General features: G+C 41.9%; 1 protein-coding gene across 5 annotated transcripts in view; it reads left to right on the top strand.

Moving 5' to 3' along the window:
* SH3KBP1 (SH3 domain containing kinase binding protein 1) overlaps window positions 1–21,244 on the top strand; it is a 339,502-nt gene that overhangs the window by 109,178 nt on the left and 209,080 nt on the right. For all 5 annotated transcript variants that reach the window (XM_073356811.2, XM_078854184.1, XM_078854185.1 and 2 more), the window contains one exon: window positions 15,385–15,508. In XM_073356811.2, coding sequence (XP_073212912.1) covers window positions 15,385–15,508 — 124 coding nt within the window. The remainder of the gene's footprint in view (window positions 1–15,384; window positions 15,509–21,244) is intronic.

Below are 21,244 nucleotides of genomic sequence, written 5' to 3'. Positions count from 1 at the left end.
TTTTTTTTTGGAGAGGGGAAAGACCCAACTTGTCGCAGAAGACTTTTAAAAACAAGAAATTTACATTGCTGTGATATCACTCGATGTTTGTGCCAAGTTTCATACTGGTGTTGTAAGAGGGAGTTCTGAATAAGTATAGGATTGAGAAACTGAGGTGAGAAATTTCCATGTGACATATTACTTCAAAGGTAACATGCCAATCGCATTTGTAAACATTGAATAATTCTGGATCTTGACCACCTCCTCCTCCTTCTCTTCCTCCTCAGTCTGAGATGTGTGGGTTGCACCTTTCTTCCTACAAATACTGAAGGCAGGTCGGACATGCCCCAGAGCCTCAGGGGCATGGCCACTGCCTTTCTACTCTTACACCTCATTCTCAGCAGGTTTGGAGCAGGAGTGAGCAAGATCTTTCTTCCTACTCACTCTTCTCCCTTCAGAGACTATAAAACATAAAGGGCACACTTCTGAACAGATCAACCCACTGGTCTTCTATCTGCCTGTTCCCCTTTCCCCAACCATGGCAGAGCAGACAGAATGGAGTAAGCTTAAGGACACGAGATGCTCCATCTGTGACTAGACCTCAGGAAGGACACTGAGTTCAGCCATCTCTGCTCCCAGCCAGTGTGCCTTCCCTCTGCCTGAAGAGAGGGACTCAGAGGCTGGAAGGGTTATTGTTGGTAACTCTGCATTACTCCACGTCAGTCAAGACTTTTCTCTGAGATGCCTCCTCGTAGGGTAAGTGCTCTCTACTCTTGGGACTCAGCAAATTGGCTGTCCTCATCGATCAAGAGCTCTTCAGGGTTAAGTCAAAGACTTCCTAAGAATGCCCCGGCCTACCTCTAAAGAGAAATGCTCCATGATCCAACACCAGTTCCTTATGTGGATAATTAGAAACCTTGCCAGTGACTCAGAAGCTTTTCTGACTACTTTATTTTCAAAGAAGATGATCCGTTTTCTGGGATATACTCTTGAATGCCAATTATATATGGGATATGAGTGTTAAGGACTTCAGCAGTAGGTTGAGACCCAAAAGGACACTAGATTTTATTTATTTATTTATAAAAGAGGCCAGAAGGTATGTTTCCTAGCCCCAGAGCCTCAGGGAATAGCCTGAATTGCATCTGGTCTGTGCAGGAAGAGGTGCAGATGAAATGTCTTGGATTGAAAGAGAGAGGAAGTGAGGAAACAAATTTTCCATTATGACATATAAAAGAACTTTATTATTTGTGGAACCTCATTTTTCTGAGGTGCTGAGCACCTGCAACTTCCATTAACTTCCTGTTGGAGTTGCGGGTGCTCAGCACTTGTGAAAATCAGGGCTGTAACATCAATGTCTATGAACTTGGCAAGTGGTTTCCAGCAATATTTATAAAAAGACCTTTAGGCCTAGACTGTCAGATCTCAGAAGGAATAGTGTTAAATTCTAATCTCTGATTTACAAGTCTGGCAGCATACCCTGCTCGCATGGAGTGTGATTTGAATAATGACGTGTCTACTCCTAATCTCATTTAACCCTGATTTAATCCAGGATTTTATTGCATTAATGCTTGCCAACTTTAATAGAGCTGGTGATGTAAACAAACATTCCTGTAATTGTCTTTCTAGGAAGATATTTTCATGACCCTTTTTTTTTTTAAGAGGTAAAAATGCAACTTTTGTGAGAAGATGCCTTAAAACACAGGGAACTGGATTTTGACCTTGACTGCATCTTGCAATTAATGGGATTTCACAGTTTGTTTTATGTTTTTGGTAGATACAGTGAATTTTCCTTCGTTGTCTTCATAATCAAAGGCTGTAAAGGCTTGGATTATTGGGTTAATAGAGTGACATGCATTTGAAGGCAGCTCTGTTAAGGAACAATAAGCTTTTACCAATATGTGTAATTTGTGGCATAAAAAGGTTTAGGCAAGGGTTTGTGCTCTGATATAAAAAAGAATTATGTGAGTAGAGACTGGGAATTTGTGTATATTTTTCTGGACTGGAGAGGGAAATGAATGTTTGGGCTGTCACTGTGGCATTTTTTAAAAACAGTGGCTGAAATGAAAACTTCAGTATTTCAACGTTGAAGTGTTTTTGTTTTGCATAGGGATTTTACTTTATTTTTTCCCTTCACTGAAGATCGTTTGGAGACGAAAAATCCTTTCACCAATTAATAAATAAATAACTCTTTCCCATGGTTCTAAACTGAGGACTCAAGGCACTGGATGACTCTGTCACTGCTCTCATTAGAAAATCCTGCTATTAAGGATTGCCTGGTGTGTTGAGAGGATTCTGCACAGAGAATTTGTGCTTCTTGTTGCTCACTGAACCTGCATGTATCATAGGCAATGCTTTATGCCTTGTTTAATGCATTATACTTTACCATAATGTCTGCAATTTCTTGTTTCTAAGAATGTTATTTTTCCATATCCGTTTACCTACTTCAGATTGTGTGATTGTGAAAAGAGGGAGGAAGAACAAAGATGCAGCCTTTTAAATTAATTATTTCAAGAAGCATCTTGAATATCAGCGAGAGAGCCTTTGCTATGTTCTCAGCATAAATATTTATACTAGACTAAATAGAAGAACTGACTCTTTCGGGTGATCTTCCTTTTATTCATGTCTCAGAAAAGTAATATCTTGTGTGTGAGGGAAGCACAATTATATACACCTATTCTTATAAACGCATAATTCTGTTTTTCTCTATATAAAGAACAATCTTGTACTTTCTAAGCAGGTAATGGTGGTTTGACTCTTTTGGAGAAAAATGGGGCCTCCAATGCACTATTGTTGCTATTCAGGAGCTTGAATAGACATACAGAAATAGCACAAGGGGGTCTGTTTCCTTTCTTTCTGCTATGATAGGGCAGAGAACTGGCTGGTAGATAGAACTTTCAGTGCCCCTCCACAGCTGTCACAATCAGAGCAGGGTGTATGTGGGGGTGTGGCTGTTGTCAGACCCAATGGGTCACTGAAACTGTATAGAGCCTTTTCTGTGTTGCTGTGATCATGGTGAGGGAGAGAGTGCTTCGACTCAGTGGCAGTTGAAAGCCTCACAGTCTCTCCAGTGCCATGAAGGTTATGGGGGGGGGGGGGGCGGGGAGAGGCAGGGGCTTCTCTACTGCTGTTAGACTATTTGATGACAGGAGAGCTGGTTGCAATCAGCCTCCCCAAGATAGTTCTTGTTGCACCAAAGCTTGGTGCCACTCTACTCTCTGTATGTTAAATGGAACAAATCCTTGGTTGAGGATTAAAAACTAGGAATGAGTACTGGAGACAACATTGCTGGGCTAGCAGGCGACTCTGCTGTAGTGCAAAGTACATCACTCATAGTTTCTGCTTCATCTCCAGCCTTCCCAAACCCTTTGCGATCTCACTGTTTGTGCCTTTGTAAGATATTATTTTCATTCTCATGATTTTGTATTTCTGAAAATTTTCTGTAAATTTTCATCAGGACCAAACTTGTCTTCATTTTTAAGGCCTTTCATGGCCTATCCTTTTGCTACCAATCATCTGTAATGCACTATGAGAAGTTGATTCCCACCTCTACTCTGCCAACAATGTCCACCTTCATCGCCTATTTATTAAATTGACAAAGAAGCACCTTTCTGCTTTTTCCCATGATGCCTCTTACACAAGGGAGGCTCTTCCTGTAAACATCCACAAACATGGGTGGCTGTGCCTCTCCAAACAGCCTGGCTTAGCCCTGCCCACGCTATGCCCCCAGCCCCCCATCTGAGGTTCCCGGTGCTCTTCTGTGGCCCTGCCACCAGGACTCGAGGTGACTGGCACTCAGGGGCTGGGGTTCGCTGCTGCCGTGCCGCCGGGCGCTCTGGGTCTGGAGTTGCCCATGCGGCCCAGGCCTGGGACCGCAGTGGGGGTTGTCTGGGCTTCTGCAGGGGAGGGGCAGAAGAGAAGGGGACGGGCTGTGGGCTAGTCTCCCCCAAAGGCCGGTTCACTGGCCACCCATATCCACAGTATCCTCAGTATTCTCTGTCACATCCCTCCTTAAAACTCGCCTTTGCCATGATGCCTAGAAAAACTTGACAAGGGTTAGTCAGCTGGTATTTTGTGACCACTGCTTTCATCTTGACCAATTTTGTGACATTGTTTCGCTGTGTTTCCCTATAAAGGGACCTGAAATAGAATAACAGAGCTGAACTTCCCCACTCCTTTGAAATGGGTGAAGATTGGGTCCAGAACTGCATCTTGTGACTTGGACTAATCTCTTTAGTTAAATACATAGATTACACATTGTTTCTGTTTTTTTTCCCCATTTGTTGTTTTACTTCTCATTTTGAGTCTTGACAGGGCACACATTTTAAAGATCTTTAGCATGTATTTGAATGTCGTAATCTATCTGTCTTCTTGTAATGTGGCTCATCAACATCATATCCCTCCAGAGAACCTAAATCTCAATAGGTAAATGGTCTGATTTTTTTTCACCCTACTCCTCTAAGGCAGTTGGAGCTGTTTGTTTATTTCCTTCCTCCTCCTCTCTCTCTGCTGTTCGCCTTTTGCCCCTTCTTTCTCCCCCACCTCCCTTCACCTTTCTTCTCTTCTTGGCTGTTTTTAGTTGCAGCTAATAATCTAAATTGAAGAAGTGCATTGAATAGTTTTCTCTGAATGGAAGGGTTGAGAGCTATGTTTATTGCCTGGAGCAGGAACCACTATTGAAAAGCAACACACAGGAGGGGAAAAAAGTCTATCATGCTTCTATAAAATAGAGCTGAGGGATTACTTAGGATCTATGGAGTTTATTATTATATTTTAAATATCTACAGTAATTTACCTTTCTAAATATACAAGGCAGTTTACGTACATAGTTCCTATTCTGAAGTTCTTTAGGATGAGACCAGCGTATACAAGATGCAACACAGCTGTTTCAGAAAAGGGAAAATGTAGGGCTTATTGATTAGGAGGGATTGCTTGAAGATGAGATTTAAGGAGATGTAAAGGAGGTGCTAAGCCGAGAGTGGGAAAAGCAAGAGAGCAAGAAGAAGAAATTGAGAGGTAGGCAGACTAAGATTTATGTAGGGCTTTGGAGAGGAAGGTGAGATGCTTGAATTTGATGTAGAAACCGCCGTTGGGGTTCAAACCTCAGCAGGATATGACGTGGTCAGAGTGCTTCAGCACCTGGGTCCATGGGAAGGTTTGAGTAGGGAATGTTTAATACATGCAGGAGTCTACAGCAATGGTTCAGCTATCTTTATTCACTGTAAAATATGCCACCTATTGGAGTTTATTTCCTCTTATTCTTTCATGCCAGCTGCCATTTTATTAATATGTAATCACTTTGACAGGAAAATACAATACAGAAACCACCTATACTTGCACTAAATCTAAATTGTTTATATTATTGTCTGACATGGCTTTGTTCCAGAGGCCTGTGCATTTCCGCAAAACTCATTACTGCTTCTCACCTACTCATTTATGCCCCAATATTGCAGTGATCTTAGGTCAACGCATGATAGGTTATAAAATATCTATTAGGAGTAATGGAGTATAGATGACAAACCTTTCAACTTTACTAAGGCCATCAGTCTAATAACAGTTGTAGGGCTTCACACACATCTGTGCAATCAAGCAGACAGCACTGTCAACAAATGATGGATGGGGTCCAGTAATTTCTTTGCACCAGAGGAAGAAAGTGAGACAAAAAGCAGCGAGGTGAGTTCAGGCAGAAAGGGAGTTCCCTGCAAAAAGAAGCACTCTAGGGCCCTGATCCTGTGCATACTTAACTTTAAATGTTGTGAGCATTCCCACTGAAAACAATGGAGCTACTCTCAGAAGGGAAGGTTCAGCATGTGCATAATTTTTGCAGGATTAGGGCCTCCAGTAGATGGAGATCATGTGAGCCACTGAAATAGGCTATGTGCTAGACTCTGAAAGCAACATACACAAATCAAAGAGCTCCGTGAGATGTTTAGAAGGCTGTGGTTTAGAAATAAGTCAATAGCCAAAAAGGACGGCTGGAGTTATCTGCTCAAGTTTTGATTAGTAGAAGTCCTAGAGGAAACCAGGAGATTGATAAGTTGTTGTATCCCCCTCTTGTGGCTGGTGTATATAAGAACCTACTGCCATTAGGACTAGCTAATGGAGTTCCTCCTTTATCTCACACTCAATCTGTGCTTTTGGTGCCTGGCCCCTAGTTCCGTCCCTTCAGACAATGCCTTGTGATTGGTTGTTATATGTCTGTTTAATCATGTAGAATAAATATAAAATTAGATAATTGAAGTTAGCTTAAGTTTGTAAAGAAAGACCGTAACTAGCAAATAAAAGATAGGACTTGAGAATAATGAGTTATAAGGCCAGAAGGAATGGAGTAGGAAGGATATCTGGTTCAGGAATAACTAATGAAATAAGGCAGAGTTTCTTAAAAAAACAAAACAAAACAAGAAAACCCTCTGACCAATAGGGGTGATTGCAGATGGTTTTAAATAAGACAAAGTGAATCTGAATTAGAAGACGCCACCCCACATACCAGTGCTATATTAAAAATTAGAACCCATATAAACCTCAGTGCAGTGGAAAAACTGTTTGATCAGCAAGAAGGAGGGGAGAAAATAGGGTTTATTGCTAAGGCTGCGAGTTCGTCATGAAAGTCATAGATTCCGTGACTTCTTCAGCGGCCAGTGTGCCTGGCTCAGGGGCAGCTCAGGCAGCCCCTGTGCCACTTGCACTGGCCGTTGCCTGCTGCTGGGGCAGTCTCGGGCCACTGCCCCCCAATCCCACCAGCAGCAGAGTTTGGGTGTGGGAGCGGGCGTGGGATGGGGTGAGGTGGGCTCTGGGCAGCGCTTACCTGGGGGGGCTCCCTGGAAACGGTGACATCACCGTCTCTCAGCTCCTAGGCAAAGGCCTGGCCAGGCAACTCTGCATGCTGCTTCTGCCTGCAGGCATCACCCCTGCAGTTCCCATTGGCCAGGGTTCACGGGTGATGGGAGCTGCAAAGCCAACGCTCTGGGCGGGCGGAGGCAGCCCACAGAGCTGTCTGGCCACACCTCCCCCTAGGAGCTGAGTGAGGGGGAATGTCGCCGTTTCTGGGGAGCACACCAGGTAAGTTCTGCCCAGCGCCTGCCTCACCTCGTCCCATGCCCCAACCCCTGCCCCTTCCCACACCTAAACTCTCCTGCCCCTCCGGGGGGGAGGGGAACGGGGACGGGAGGTGCGGAGCCAGGTAGGGAGCCTGCTGGCTCTGCACATGTCCCTCCAGCACGAGTGGGGGTCCTGAGCCGCCCGTTGCCACCCGCCCCCCCTCCCCAGCACCAGCGGGGGTCCCAGGCCATGCACCATCATCTCCCTCTCCAAGCATCCGCGGGGTCCCCGGGCAGCCCTCCCTCCCACCCCCCCGCAAGTCTTAGTCAAGGGTATATAGTACAAGTCATGACCGTGATTTTTTTTTTTAACTGTCCATGACTTTTACTAAAAATACCCATGACTAAACATAGCCTCATTTATTGCTAATACCTGCCTGACTGAGTTGGAGTTGACCAATATGGTTCTAAGCACCCATGGGTTTGACCCATGTGTAAGTATCTTGATGAAATGGTTATAAATGTTTTGTTAGTGTCTGGATGTAGTAAATTGCATATTATTTAGGCTTTTTAGGGGCGTTTAGAGTAATTGTATAAATGCCGTTCGGCCTTCGGATTTAATAAAAGAATTTATGGTTAAATTAGTGTTGTGATAATACCATAAACAGTGATAATCCCAACACATAACAAAGGAGACACAAAGTCCAGTTAATCCTGAAGGATTTTGTGGAGAGTGGACAGCAGAGGCCAATGGGTTTCTGTATATCCCTGCAGGGGTTTACTACTTCACTGTTTTACTTCACCTTTATATCCTTGTCCTTGAGCGCTGCATGTCCCTTTTAAATGCAGCCATCATCTTTCTAACTGGATAACGTTCTCATTGGTGCCAAAGCTGATCTTCAGTTGACAGGGGTGTTGATGTTGACTAGTACAAGAGACTTGCAGCAGAAATACTGTGCGGTTTGATGTAAAAATACGTTTTAAATCATGCTTTGTTTTAAATTGTAGACAACAATTTGGAGGAAATAACAATAGAAGTTGTATCTCTTAAAATATACACAGTTGGTTTAGGAGTATGAGAGACAGGAGAAGAGTTACATTCTTCATATCAGAGGGGTTAAGATGTTTCTATTCTGTTCTATTCTGATAATTAGAATGTGTTGCATGCCATCCCTCTAGGCTTCTGATTCTGTATTCTTATTACTATTACCATATTTGGTTTCAAGCAATGTACAGGTAGGCAGTTGGTTTTTGAGTTGTAAAATGTCTCATTACTTCTTAACTTGCCTCTGTTTTTTACTGTTTGTTGTTTTTTTTTGTTTTCAAAAGCTTTGTGACTGCATATAGATTAATTTGATTACATTCTGGGAGGAAGGGAGTTAAAGAATCAGTTTTCCTTTTTCAAGCCTTGGATAAATTATCTTGGTCTGTGACAATAATTTGCACATACATTTGCATAGCTTCCTACAGCTTTGAGAAATGAAAATGACCTACTGTCTGGAAGCTTTCATCTTCAAATTAGCACAGAACAGCTTTTTGTGTTGCAATGGTTGCTGTGGAAACCTTGCAGCAATTTACTCAATTGTTTTTAGTCCATTTACACAGTGAGGATTGTAAATGCATTGTTGGAAGAATCAGTTGAGTAAGTTCTTAAAATGTTCATTTAATAAAAATGGCAGAACTTCCCTCTAGTGAGGGTAGAATGGTAAACTAATAAAGTGAAGTAGTATTATGAGTAATCACAAAAATACTAGAGACCCCTCGCCCATTAGTGCTAGACTTTTTAAACATGCAATTTAGAAAAAAATTAATACCGCTGGGGTGACTTTCGTATTTTGTTTCTAATACCTCTGAGCAGATTTTTCTCAGGGTCTTGGTGGTGGTTTACTACTTTCCCCCAACAAGTATTAGCTGTAACTATGGTGACAGATTTGAGCACTTCTGTTAGGGGGCTTATTCCTTCACCCACTTACTTCCCTGGTCCTTCTCGCATGAACAGAGAGCAACAATATCCGAAGTCCAAAGGTGCAAACAATTCGATGTTTATTGGGGTGAACTTCCAGCAAGCATGATTCCAGTTTCCTTCCTTAGTATCCTCCTTCCCAGCTCTGACACCACAGAGCCTTACACCTGTGTCCTTGTTCCCATTCCTGCCGTTAGCCAAACATGATTCCAATTTTCCCAGCCCCATTCCCTGTTCCCATTTCCCCCACCCACACACCCACTCCCACCCACTCACTTCCTGATTGAGTGCAGACTATATAGTAAAACTTGAGTTCTGCTTAGCTATACCTTAACCAATCATTTTCCTGAAATTTAACTAACCAATCCTAACATATTGTAACATGATTATATTATATCATTATATATGATATGATATTATATCATATATTAACCAATTATATCCCACCACCTTAATTAGTTTACACCCAGCAAAATTAATTATACAGCAGACAGGAACAGTCACAGGACCAGACAGAGATTATACAGACAAACAATAGCAAAGTGGGAACTATAATGACAAAACAATACAGAAGTGAGGATTTCACATCCCAACTATTGATAAGTGAGTTCTTGCCATGCTATCAAACTAAGTATCCTTTTACATTTTCTAGGCACTTCCCTTTCTCTGGAGGTGATAGGCACTATCAGGACAGGATTGTATTCCTAACAGCCCAATAGCACCTTCTTTCAATGTGACTAGTTTGGAATATGAGGAGGTGACTGTTGGCTTCCCAGCTTATGGCTGTCTCTGCTGCTTAGCCAGAGGCCTTAGCCTAAGCACAGGGCCTCAGACTGTCAGGGTAAGAGAAGGCCCTAACACCGGCAGACAGTGATTTTGATTCTTTTGTACCTCTATAACTAGCCAAGTGCTAAGAATACACCTAAATTCTTAGAGTATAGGCCTTTACAGACAGGCCTGAATATCTGTATCCTAACAACTTCCTCTGTATTAGAGGAAATATTTTGGTAGAGGGGACTATATGCAGACACAGTAGTTAGACTTCAAGGGCAGTGAGTGAGCAGATTCTGAAAGCAAAGCTATATATATTAATACAAATAGAAATACAAAAAAAATACAAAAAAATTAGGTTTGCTAAAGGCTTTTTTTGTGTGTGCACAAATTAGCAACCCTATTATTTAACACCACTCGCAGAATTTGCTAATTATATGCAGACTGGATAAATGTCATCAGTATACAGTAGAACCTCAGAGTTAGGAACACCAGAGTTACGAACTGACCAGTCAAACACATACCTTATTTGGAACCAGAAATACACAATCAGGCAGCAAGAGTTTAAAAAAAAAAATTGACGCGTTAAGGAAACTGTTTTTGTGCTTGTTTAGTTTAAATTAAGATGATTATAAGCAACATTTTTCTTTTGCATAGTAAAGTTTCAAAGCTGTATTAAGTCAAAGTTCAGTTGTAAACTTTTGAAAGAACAACCGTAACGTTTTGTTGAGAGTTACAAACATTTCAGGGTTACAAACAACCTCCATTCCCCAGGTGTTCGTAACTATGAGGTTCTACTGTAATTAATAATTCTTGAAAGATTAAGAAAAGATGAAAGATTGCATTCAAGAAGGGTTTATTTATTTATTTTTTGCTTAAATCCTCTTACATGTTGATACAGCTGTCAAATAGGATAGTCATGAAGCTTTATATACTAACTTTTGCTTTATTATATGGGTAGGGTGACCATACATCCCGTTTTGGCCGGAACAGTCCCTTTTTTTTAAGGTCTGTCCCAGGCATCCTGATTTTTTTGGTAAAAGAGGGCATTTGTCAAAAAAGTGGTTGTGGTGCAGAGGACTGTGCAGGGGGTGAGCAGAGATGCCAGCCCGGTGCAGGCTGGGGGTGGGGCGGAGGTGGGGGAAGAAGAGTTCCAGTACATGGGGGGCCGACAGGGTTCCAGCGACCAGCAACAGCCTCGAGTGGGGGACCAGCAAGGTTTGAGTGACCAGTGATAGTTTTGGGGGGGCACCTCAGGTGAGCAGCTGGGGCCAGCTCCGCAATGAGGGTGCTTCAGGCCAGCCACGCATGGTGTCCCGTTTTCCCTTTGGGAAATATGGTCACCCTATGGGAGAGGTAGCCCACTATAATGAAGGTGGAGATGAACTTGCTGTTTATCAGCCAGTTTCTCAGTGTTCTAAAATCCACAGGCTTACTGGTGTTGTCTTGAAAATTGCTTTGACTCATGGAGGTCTGGGATAGGATTAAGGGTTCAAATTTGGGAATCGTTTCGGCAAGGAATTTGTTAGCTACAGACCCCTTAAAATTGTCATCAAAACGTTATCATTCATGTAATTATTTTAGCACACACCTGCAGTTCAGACTATGGCTCTGATTTGCCCCAAACCAATATCACCCTCTTAAGTTTTTATCCAGAATCCTCTGCCTCTTCGGGGAAGCAATATTTTAAAAGTTATTTAGAATAAAAATAAATCTCCGCTGTGACTTGAGCCAAACTGATGTGCCAGAGAAAGTCATTTGTACATGCTCAGTTTGACTGGAGCTTTGTTGTAAGCCAGGGTGTTTGCAGGCAGCCTGACATCGAGTAACTGAGTGACTCAAGGTAATATGGTGAAGTCACTGAACCTAAGCAGTACCCAGGGAGTGTGAGTATGAGTCCTGCTCTCCACAGTTTGTTGAGAATGTGTGGTGTGTACATTACTCTCTGCTGACATTGTAAAGGGGCTTCTTTTGGAAGTTTTGCCCTGAGAACAAAGCTGCTGATTTAAGAGCTGATGTTTCAAGTGCACATACACCAGGTTGTTTTGAAAAGTGCTATGCCTCATCGGTGCGTGGGGCAGGGTTTTGTGGTGCTAGTTTGGGGTCATTTGGTTCAGGTGTTCCTTTGATCAGCTGTTCTCAAACTGTGGGTTGGGACCCGAAAGTGAGTCTGGACCCTGTTTTAATGGGGTTACCAGGGCTGGCTTAGACTTGCTGGGGCCCAGGGCTAAAGCCTGAGCCCCACCATGCAGGGCTGAAGCCCGTGGGCCCCCTTCCTGGGGCTGAAGCCCTTGGGCTTTGTCCCCCACCCAGGGTGATGGGACTCGGGCGGGCCCAGGCTTTGGTCCCCCCTCTTGGGGTTGTGTAGTAATTTTGTTGTCAGAAGGGGGTCGCGGTGCAATGAAGTTTGAGAACCCCCTGCCTTAGATACACAGCATTCAACTTTCAGAATAAGAGATTTCTTCCTCTACTTCTGGACATCTTTGCTGGAGTCCTTAGAATCACAGACTCAAGAGGTAGTGAATATATTATTGGTATGAGACATGAAAATGCCATTTTTATTCATGTGATGCCAAGAAAACAGGTTTTTTTTTAAATATGTAGAGTGTGTGTTCATCTCTTGTATAGTCCCTTTTTCATTAGTTTAACTCAAAAAACTTTATGGAAGACACTCTGTCAGCTATGAAATCTGTTGTCTCCTGGAGAGCTACACAAGCAGTTAAGGATTTGGAGCCATCTGTGGCTTGCCCTAAAGTGGTTAATCAAGACCAGCCTCTTGTGGCACAGAACCCTGCATAAGTCAGAATTTGGTGTCCCCTGACATCAGTAGGAGTTTGGGGGAGAGACAACCCCCTTCATCTTAATTAGCTGTGGGGTGGTAGCTATTAAAATCTACAGATAGTGGAGTGGAATGGAGCGGAGTATTAGGCAAAGGCTAATATGAACAATGAAGGGGAGAAGAGCCATGCCCGTGAAGTTCAGGGGAAATGCTGGTGAGAGTTCCAGCCCCCACTCCAACCTACAGGTGATGGGCATGAGGATGCCGCCATCCTTGATCTCTGGAAGTGGGATGGGGTTGCATCTTTGTCAGCCCCTGGCTAGTAGACATTTGATAAGTTTGTTGCCTCCCCAGCCTTTTATGGAAAGCTCCTGACTCCTTCCCACCCGGATCTGATAGTTTGCCCACCTCATTAAGATCAGCTGGGTGTGTGTTTGAGGCATAGGTAGCTAATCCCTCACTGGTGAAGTAGAGCCCAATTCCCTTTAAAGATCCAGCTTGTGGCTCACTCTTTCCTCCAGCTCCATGTGTTTTGTAAATTGAACAGTGGTGCTTGGTGGGAAAGCTATAAACTGGAGCAGAAGCACTAGAGTTGTCTCTGCAGATTCTGGAAGGCTGCACTTCACTCAGTCACATCAGAAGGCTTTCTGCTTTAGAGCTGTGAATGGAGTTTTTTGTATTGAAAATCATATTCTGCAGAAATTGCTGGCTTATTACTTTTCCCATGCTCCTTATTCAACAAGGAAAAGTGTCCTATTTGCTACTGGTGACTGTAGAAGTTAATTTCTGACTCTTGTTAGTTGAAGAACATTGAGTTTCATATTGACATGAGGTTTTGAAAAATCCATTTGGCAGTGGTGCATAGGAAACTACCTCTGGCAATAAGGCAGGACCTCTGAGGTCATGCTTGAAGAAGACTAATGTTTTGACATATTAGCTCCTTCCACTTAAATTGTCAGTATCCATTTGATATTCTGGCAAACAGTCTGTCACTTAGAGTTGCAAATTGAGCTTGGGAACTCTAGATTTAGAATGAACAAGTTCATTCTTTCCTGCCATTTTAAGATTTTAAAAATATACTCTTGTAACAATCCATGTACTGGACTAGTCTGTTTTTAAAAAGTATTGTTACCTTTTTAAACACATGCATCATTTTTGGAGTATACTTTCTGGATCATGCATAGTAAGCATAGGGATATGATGCTATGCACTGCTTGGGAAGCTCATGCACAGTCACAGACACTTTCACTCCTTAAAGGTGCAGCATTATACAACTTCCACTTTCTGAGATCTATGCATTAATTGCATCCTACGTGCATGCATTTTGGAGAAGTGGCAGACAGCTCAGGTTCATACAATTAATGAATAATAATACAATGTCTGGTTAAGTAGTACTGTTTGGGGGCTACATTTAATAAAAACCTTTAGAAAAAAATCAAAGGATTCACAATATTACTGCTGAGACATTTCGGGGTCTGAAATTGTAGAAATAAAATGTAAGTTTAGATATTTGTTAGAATTTAGAACAAAAAAGTTAAAGATGAGTCAGAGGGTGGGGCTCTAGCCTGGAATTTAGGAGACCCAGGTTCAGTTGACTACTCCATTACAGACTTCCGGTGTGACTTCAGAAGGATGTTGTGAAGATTATTAAAGATATTACAGCGAGGGGGTCAAATAAGAACTGAAAGTAGATTGTATTTTAAGGTCTGCATGAACGGTTTGTGGAATGGTCTTCCTGCATGTGTGCTGTAAATATTTGTTTAATGAGAATTAACTGTGAACTATTGGGAAAACCTTTACCTTTGGCGCAGTGATGAGGGAGGGAGCAGTATTGCTATGATGAAAGTTCACTCCACTTGTTTTTCCCCTGTCCACTGCTAAAGAGACAGTCTCCTTAAAAGGCAGTCAGTTGAAAAATATGTTATTTGTAGTAGCTGGTATGATACCTGCCCTGGGTGCCCATTACAATATTTGTAGTGTTAGTCAGATTTTCCTATTTAAAAAAAATGTTTTCATGTCTCCCTGTTGCTGTGTTGAAATGTCTACAGAAACAACAGGACAAACTGACTTAACTGCCTTTACAAGGGTAACCATGTAGCAGACTCTGTGCTACGTTGTCAAATGCACAAGTATTCATGTTGGAACAATGGTGAAAAATATTTTTTGGTAATTGTTCAGCTACAGTAATTTTAGGTGTTGCTGATAAAATAGAAGGCAGACATTTTACAGACAAAAATGTGATTAAATTGGTGAGATTAACCCTTTTAAAACACTGATTGGGGAAAATTTTGATAATCTATTAGCCTGAATATTGCTTGGTTTTCATTGTGACATTTTCACTTATAAATATGTCTAGGAGTTGGGGAAGAAATATTATTTATTACATTGTGGCTGTATACACACTGCGTATAACAATACAGCAGTTTAAATTGAAATATTCTTCTTCTTGCGAGAAGGGAGAGGCAGTTTAAAGATTTTAGCTGACACAATCTTGAGTTGCCCACTGGGTGATTTTTTAAGTTAACTTCATTTAATTACATGTGTTTGGAAGCCATTAAATATGATAGATGGCCAGTTCAAAAATTTGTCCAGTTGTTCCATGTACTGGAGTGGCAATAACCTGTCACTACCATAACAATGGTAAGAGTGTAACTGTCTGCTTTTTGCAGAGAAGAGTAAGAATAACCCAAATTATTGTGAAATATAAAAAAACATGGGTGAGTCTAGCTGTCAGACTTTGAGCCTTTGGGACTTATCACAGTTCACATCTATGACTTTTTCCAGTACTGGACACTTGAGACTTAAGAGTATCCTGTGAGACATCTTGTAAGCTGTCTTTCCTTTTTCCTCCCATACAGGAAATAAAGAAGGACATGAAGAAAGAAAGTATTGCCAACAAACCACCAGAGAAGCCTATAGATGAAGTTTCCAATGGAAGCCCTTTACTGTTTTCTGAGACAATTGTTAGAACCACCAGGAAAGGTACAGTATATCGAAGTATAGACTTTGGTTAAACCGATGTGCTTTGTTCACAAAAAATTAAAAGAATGGAATGTAAGCTTTCATTGTTTTTAGCACAGCATGTATGCAGTTGTGAAAGGCTACCAATAATTTTGGGAAGATGATAAAAATCTTTTCTTAGATTGGCATACAGATATATTCAGTATGTCAATTTCCATTTTCATTTACAGAATCACAGCTTCTTTCCTTCTAAAGAGATCTTGTCTAGATTTATTTTAATTAAGAAAAGCTACATGGGTGGATTACTAAATCTTATCAAATTGACAGCTAGAAGCATATACAGCACTCTTGTGCTATGTTATCAGCAAACTTCAGTCCTGAATGTATCCTTTTTTCACATTCTTTCCCAAACAGAAGTTGCTCTGTGGCAGTATACTGTTTTTGTTTTTTTTGTTTTTTGGGGTTTTTTTTTGTGTGTGTGTGGTTTTTTTCTTTTTAGGTTACTAAAAATGATGATAGGAGATGGGCAAAGTAGCAGAGATCTCTTTTCTCTCTCCCCCGACTCCAGCACCCCAGAAGCTTTGGTGGAAAGAGAAGAAATAGAAAGTTGTTTTCTCTCTTCCAGTAGCTAAGAGGAGATAACTTCAAATTAATGAAACACTGCCTAAACCAAATCTGATATGAAAGGTGTAGCTTTCAAATTATGTGAAGGACAGCATTCTCCATCTGGGGATGGCAGAAGGGCTTCTTAACAAGGTGGTGTTGCCCCACTTGTATATCCAACTCTGTATAGCAGAAGGCTGGTGAATTTTTCAAACTCTGCCTCCTTCCTACAGCTATCCCCTCTGCTCCTGAACAGACAGGGTCCTTGTCCACTATGCAGCAGTTCTTTCTCTCAGCTCTTCCAACTCATGCTCTCGCTCTGTTTCAGTACAAAGTTGAATGTGTAAAGGCCTCAACTGGATGGAGACAGCTCATAGGTAGCCAAGAGAATGTTGTTGCCACTGCCAATCTCCTCTTTCTCTGAGCAGCTGATTACCAAGAAAATCTTGTTAGAGGGAGGGAAGCTAAGCAGACAGTTGATGCAACATGCAAGCGTGAAGAAGAGCCCGCTAAGAGATACATGGGGATGGATCGGGGAGGGTAAATTGATTTGGGACGGGGAAAGAACGGAAATATTTTATTAGAGAGAAAAGGTGGGTAAGGTAATATCTTATATTGGACCAACTTCTGTTGGTGAAAGGGACAAGCTTTTGAGCTTAAACTGAGCTTTTCTTCAGATCTTGGCAGTGTGTATATACATTACAGGCACTTTTTACTAGTTTAATTTATGTTGTCTTTGAGCAGCTAGGTGCCAGGGATGTTTTTTAAGCCCTACCCTATACTGCCACGGGCCTGTAGCCCTTAAAGGGCAAGCCCCTCTGTTGCAGTCTACATATTTGAGAGAAAATAAATTTCTAAATGAAAAATTTCTTTTTTTGGCTACAGTATTATGCCTTATGATTTCTTCAGAGCCCTGCTTTGTAATGGAGGGGTGTTTTTTTTAATGAAACAAGTATACAACTGAAGTGCCTCTTATAAAGGTTTGTGCTTAATTAAATGATTGGTTAGTCTAAATCAGTGGTTCTCAACCAGGGGTATGCATACACCTGTGGATACGCAGAGGTCTTCCGAGGGTACATCAACTCATCTAGATACTTGCCTAGTTTTACAACAGGCTACATAAAAAGCACTGGCGAAGTCAGTACAAATTAAAATTTCATACAGACAATGACTTGTTTATACTGCTCTATATATTGTACAGTGAAATGTAAGTACAGTTTTATATTCCAATTGATTTATTTTATAATTATATGGTAGTAATGAGAAAGTAGGCAGTTTTTCAGAAATAGCATGCTGTGACACTTTTTTGTATTTTTATGTTTGATTTTGTAAGCAAGTAGATTAAGTGAAGTGAAACTTGGGGGTACGCAAGACAAATCAGGCTCCCGAAAGGGGTACAGTAAGAAAGGTTGAGAGCCACTGGTCTAACTCCTTCAGATTGCAGTCATGATCTAGGAATGCTTCAGGGCCTCCAAATGCCTCCCAATAATAGCCTGCCCATGTTACTAATTGTCTTTAGCTGCTTAAAGGGGGTAACCGTTTTGTTACAGGATTGTTGGTTGGAAATCACCTCCAGCGATTTATTTGGCTCAAAACTGAATAGAACACGAAAAATAAAAGGGGCCTGGTTGCATTGGCTGCAGTCCTGATTTTCTTTTTTCTTTTCATTTTGCTTTTCCGTCTGAATATTCTTGATAGCTTTAATATGTTTCCTGCTGGCTACCATAGATAGCCCACAGAAACACTGTACTAGAACTGATTGGTTTGATGGAAGTAATTTAGGGAAATATGTTGTCTGTAACTTTAAGTATATCCTTAAGAGGTGAATTAGTAATTCTAGGGGTTTCCTTTTCTGCACTATTTAGGGAGTACGATCTATGGCTTGGTGCTCCCAAATAAGGAGTAATAGGATCTTTTCTCAAGTCAGCTACAGAAATGCTATGTGACTTTGTTCAAATTACTTAAAAATTTGGGCCTAAGAGTTTGAAAATGATTAGTGATTTTGGGTGCCCAATTCTAAACACTGTGTTGTGCACTGGTTTCCAGTAGGGCTGAGTGCCTTCAACCAGCTTTAATTTGCCTCAGATTGGACATCAAAAATCACAGATCACTTTTGAAAATTTAGGCCTCTGTGCCTCAGTTTTCACATCTGCAAAATAGGAGTCGTACCTGCCAAATAAAGGTGTTGAAGCATCAGAATCATATACTGCAAGTAAATACATTTCTTCACCTAAATTACACATAGTACTGTAACTTTTTTTTATTTATTTAAAAAAAATAGAAAACTACTTTTTTTTTTAAAGTTCTCTTGAAAGGATCAGAATTTAAATATTGGCCTAATGTACAGAACTGCTTTAATCTTTTAGATAAAAGTTCTGTGATGAAGTCCAAAATTTTCTGCACCTCCGCAGATAATAAATAACATCAAGAAGGATGAATAACGTCTAAAGCCATGTAGTGGAAGAATGTTAAGATCCAAGGGAGAGATTCTGTATTGTACCTCTGAGAGTCTCAATACAGAACTGTAAGCTCAGTGACTGTGGGGCGGGGCATGGGACTAAGCGGGCTTTGTCAGCTCTGTGCCTTCCCAGACCTGGGCTGCTCTGAGGGCTGTAGCATCCCCTGGTGTAACATAGACAGGGGCCCAAAATTGTCTAAGTTGTGGCATATATTAAGAGCCCTAGTACTGCCTGGCATATATTAAGAGCCCTGAGCGATATTAAGAGCTGCAGCGCTGTCGGAAACCACTGCAGCCAGAGGCAGTGGTTGTTTTTTTGTGGGGGGTGGGGAGTGTGGGCCAGCTGTATGGCATTGCTGGCTCGAGCCGCCTGGGGTCACCGTTCCCCCCCGCACCCCCACAATGTTTCTCTGGACCCACGTGGGGGCATGCCCCATAATTTAAAAACCTCTGTTCTCGATCTAGAGGCGACGCATGGGGCAGTTACGTGCCCCCACCCTGAACCTTTAAACTGTGCCCCCCCCTGCAATTATCAACACGTTGCCTCTGCAGCTGTATGTGCTGCAGCTGTGGCCCTGGTGCACATGCTACCCCAGAGCTTGAGAAGGCTCAAATTTGAATAACCTTAAGACTGCCTTCTGCAGAGTGTGCGCCAGGAAAATCTTCTCCTGCCTGGATATGGAGCTTTTAGGACCCCTTTATGCTGCTTCAGCCTTTTTATCTGGCATAAAGATCTAGATTGAGAGTGAGAATTTTACTCCAAAAGTCCAACTGCCACAATATCTTAAATTATTAAAACTGATCTTTCTTGTCACAGTTTATGCTGTTTGTGTCTACTCTTCTCTTAGCTCAAACAGTGAAAATTGGTGAGGTGAAAGTAACTTTTGTTCATAGTCTTTGAAGAACTCAATGCTATAGTACGTGGGTTGCTAACCTTAGAGGGATATGTTTACAGTAGTGCCAAATCATGTAGTTTTATCACCAGTCTCTCTATTTTTGGTGTTATTTTGTAAAGCCTCCACTGCCGGAAGCAAGCGATTGTATGTGAATCATGGGTGCAGTTTGACTTCTATATTTGGGAGGCAGCTCCAGTTAGGCTAGTGGAGCCAGGTGTGGGAGGGGGGGAATTCTGTGCATGCCCAACATTTGCAGTTTTGGGGGGGCAAAGCCCCCGTGTCCTCCCCAAACTTCTCCGTTTTTATTCTAATAAAATAAGTTTCTAACCCTCATGGTTATAGAGGAAACACTTGAAAACATAACATGAGTATACCCTAGGGTTGCCAGGCATCCAGTTTTTGACCGGAACACCTGGTCGAAAAGGACCCTGGTGGCTCTGGTCGGCGGTGCAGTGGGAGTCCAGGGCTAAGGCAGGCTCCCTGGCTCTGCACGGCTCCCGGAAGTGCCCCAAGTGCTGGCTCCGCAGCTCCCATTGACTGAGAACCGTGACCACTGGGAGCTAAGGGGGTGGCGCCTTGTGGGCCATTGAGTCAGAAAGCTTTTTTAAAAAATGGAAACTGTCGAGGGATTTTTTTCTGTCTTAAGACCTGACTGCATCCTCTCCCTAATAATAGTAATACACACCACTTTGCATTTGCTTGGCCAAAGATCTTGAAATGCTTCACAAAAATTAATCTTCCCAACACACTAGTTAACCGAAGTGACATTGTCAACTCATATTTTGGCTCAAAATTTAGTTTTTGTAAAAACAAGCTTTTATAATGCTAAGAGCAATAGAAACCTAGGTTACAAAATCAGTTGCAAAGTCCTGAAGTACCAGTACCAAGTAACTGGCTGGGACCGACTAGTACTCAGATAACGTAAAATTCTACAGGACCAGTTGGTTACATTGAGAGATCATCATGAAATGAAGTAGGAAAGGTGCCAGTCACAGAGAGTTCTGTTGTTAGTCTTGGAAATAAAGATCTTTTATTGTTGCTCATTTAGACAAGCCTGCATGGCTGAGGACAGAAGTACAAAACCGTTACTGTGTTATAGCACCTAAAACAAAATGTGAGACATTAAAAGGAATGTAAATCAGCAGTTGTTTTCTCTAAGTTTAGTGCAGTTGTGATTACCATGCAGCATTACTTCCTCAATTTTTATTTTCACTTATACCAAGTATATCCCTAATACCTAATTGTGGCACCCTGTACCTCAAAGCAGCACCCTGGAACCCTCATATTCATCACTATAACATAATTATGATATGTTTTGTACGAAGTATGCCATGTGAGGTATCATTTTGAAAGTTTTGATCTGTTGAACATTAATATCCTGTTGGATTGTATGTGCCGTCATTGTATGTGAAGTTACAAACTTTTGCTATGTGTGTGTTGCTGAAATATGTTGTGAGATTGGAACACCCACAACCAGCCTTTCAGGTACAACAATGGAGTAACCAGATGAGCAGATGCCCCATTAAAGAGAATCCACTATCCCAGGAACTGTATATAATGGAGACTTCTCAGAGAGCACATGTAGACAATGGAGAATGCTTGACCAAGGTGTGCCGCCGCCGCCCCCCCGGGTCACAAGCATAGATCTTTCCAGCAAGCTGAAAGAAACTATACAGAGGGGAAGTTATATCATGACTTAGCCTCACTCCCCCCCACAACTCAACACCTGGATGCACGTCTAGAGGACAGAGACTTTGAACCTGGGGAGGGTGGTCTAGGAGAGTCCTAGCGTGGGTATTG

The sequence above is a fragment of the Lepidochelys kempii genome, chromosome 1 (assembly GCF_965140285.1).
Source record: "Lepidochelys kempii isolate rLepKem1 chromosome 1, rLepKem1.hap1, whole genome shotgun sequence".
Lineage (NCBI taxonomy): Eukaryota > Metazoa > Chordata > Testudines > Cheloniidae > Lepidochelys > Lepidochelys kempii.
This window is presented reverse-complemented; position numbering and strand designations above follow the sequence as displayed.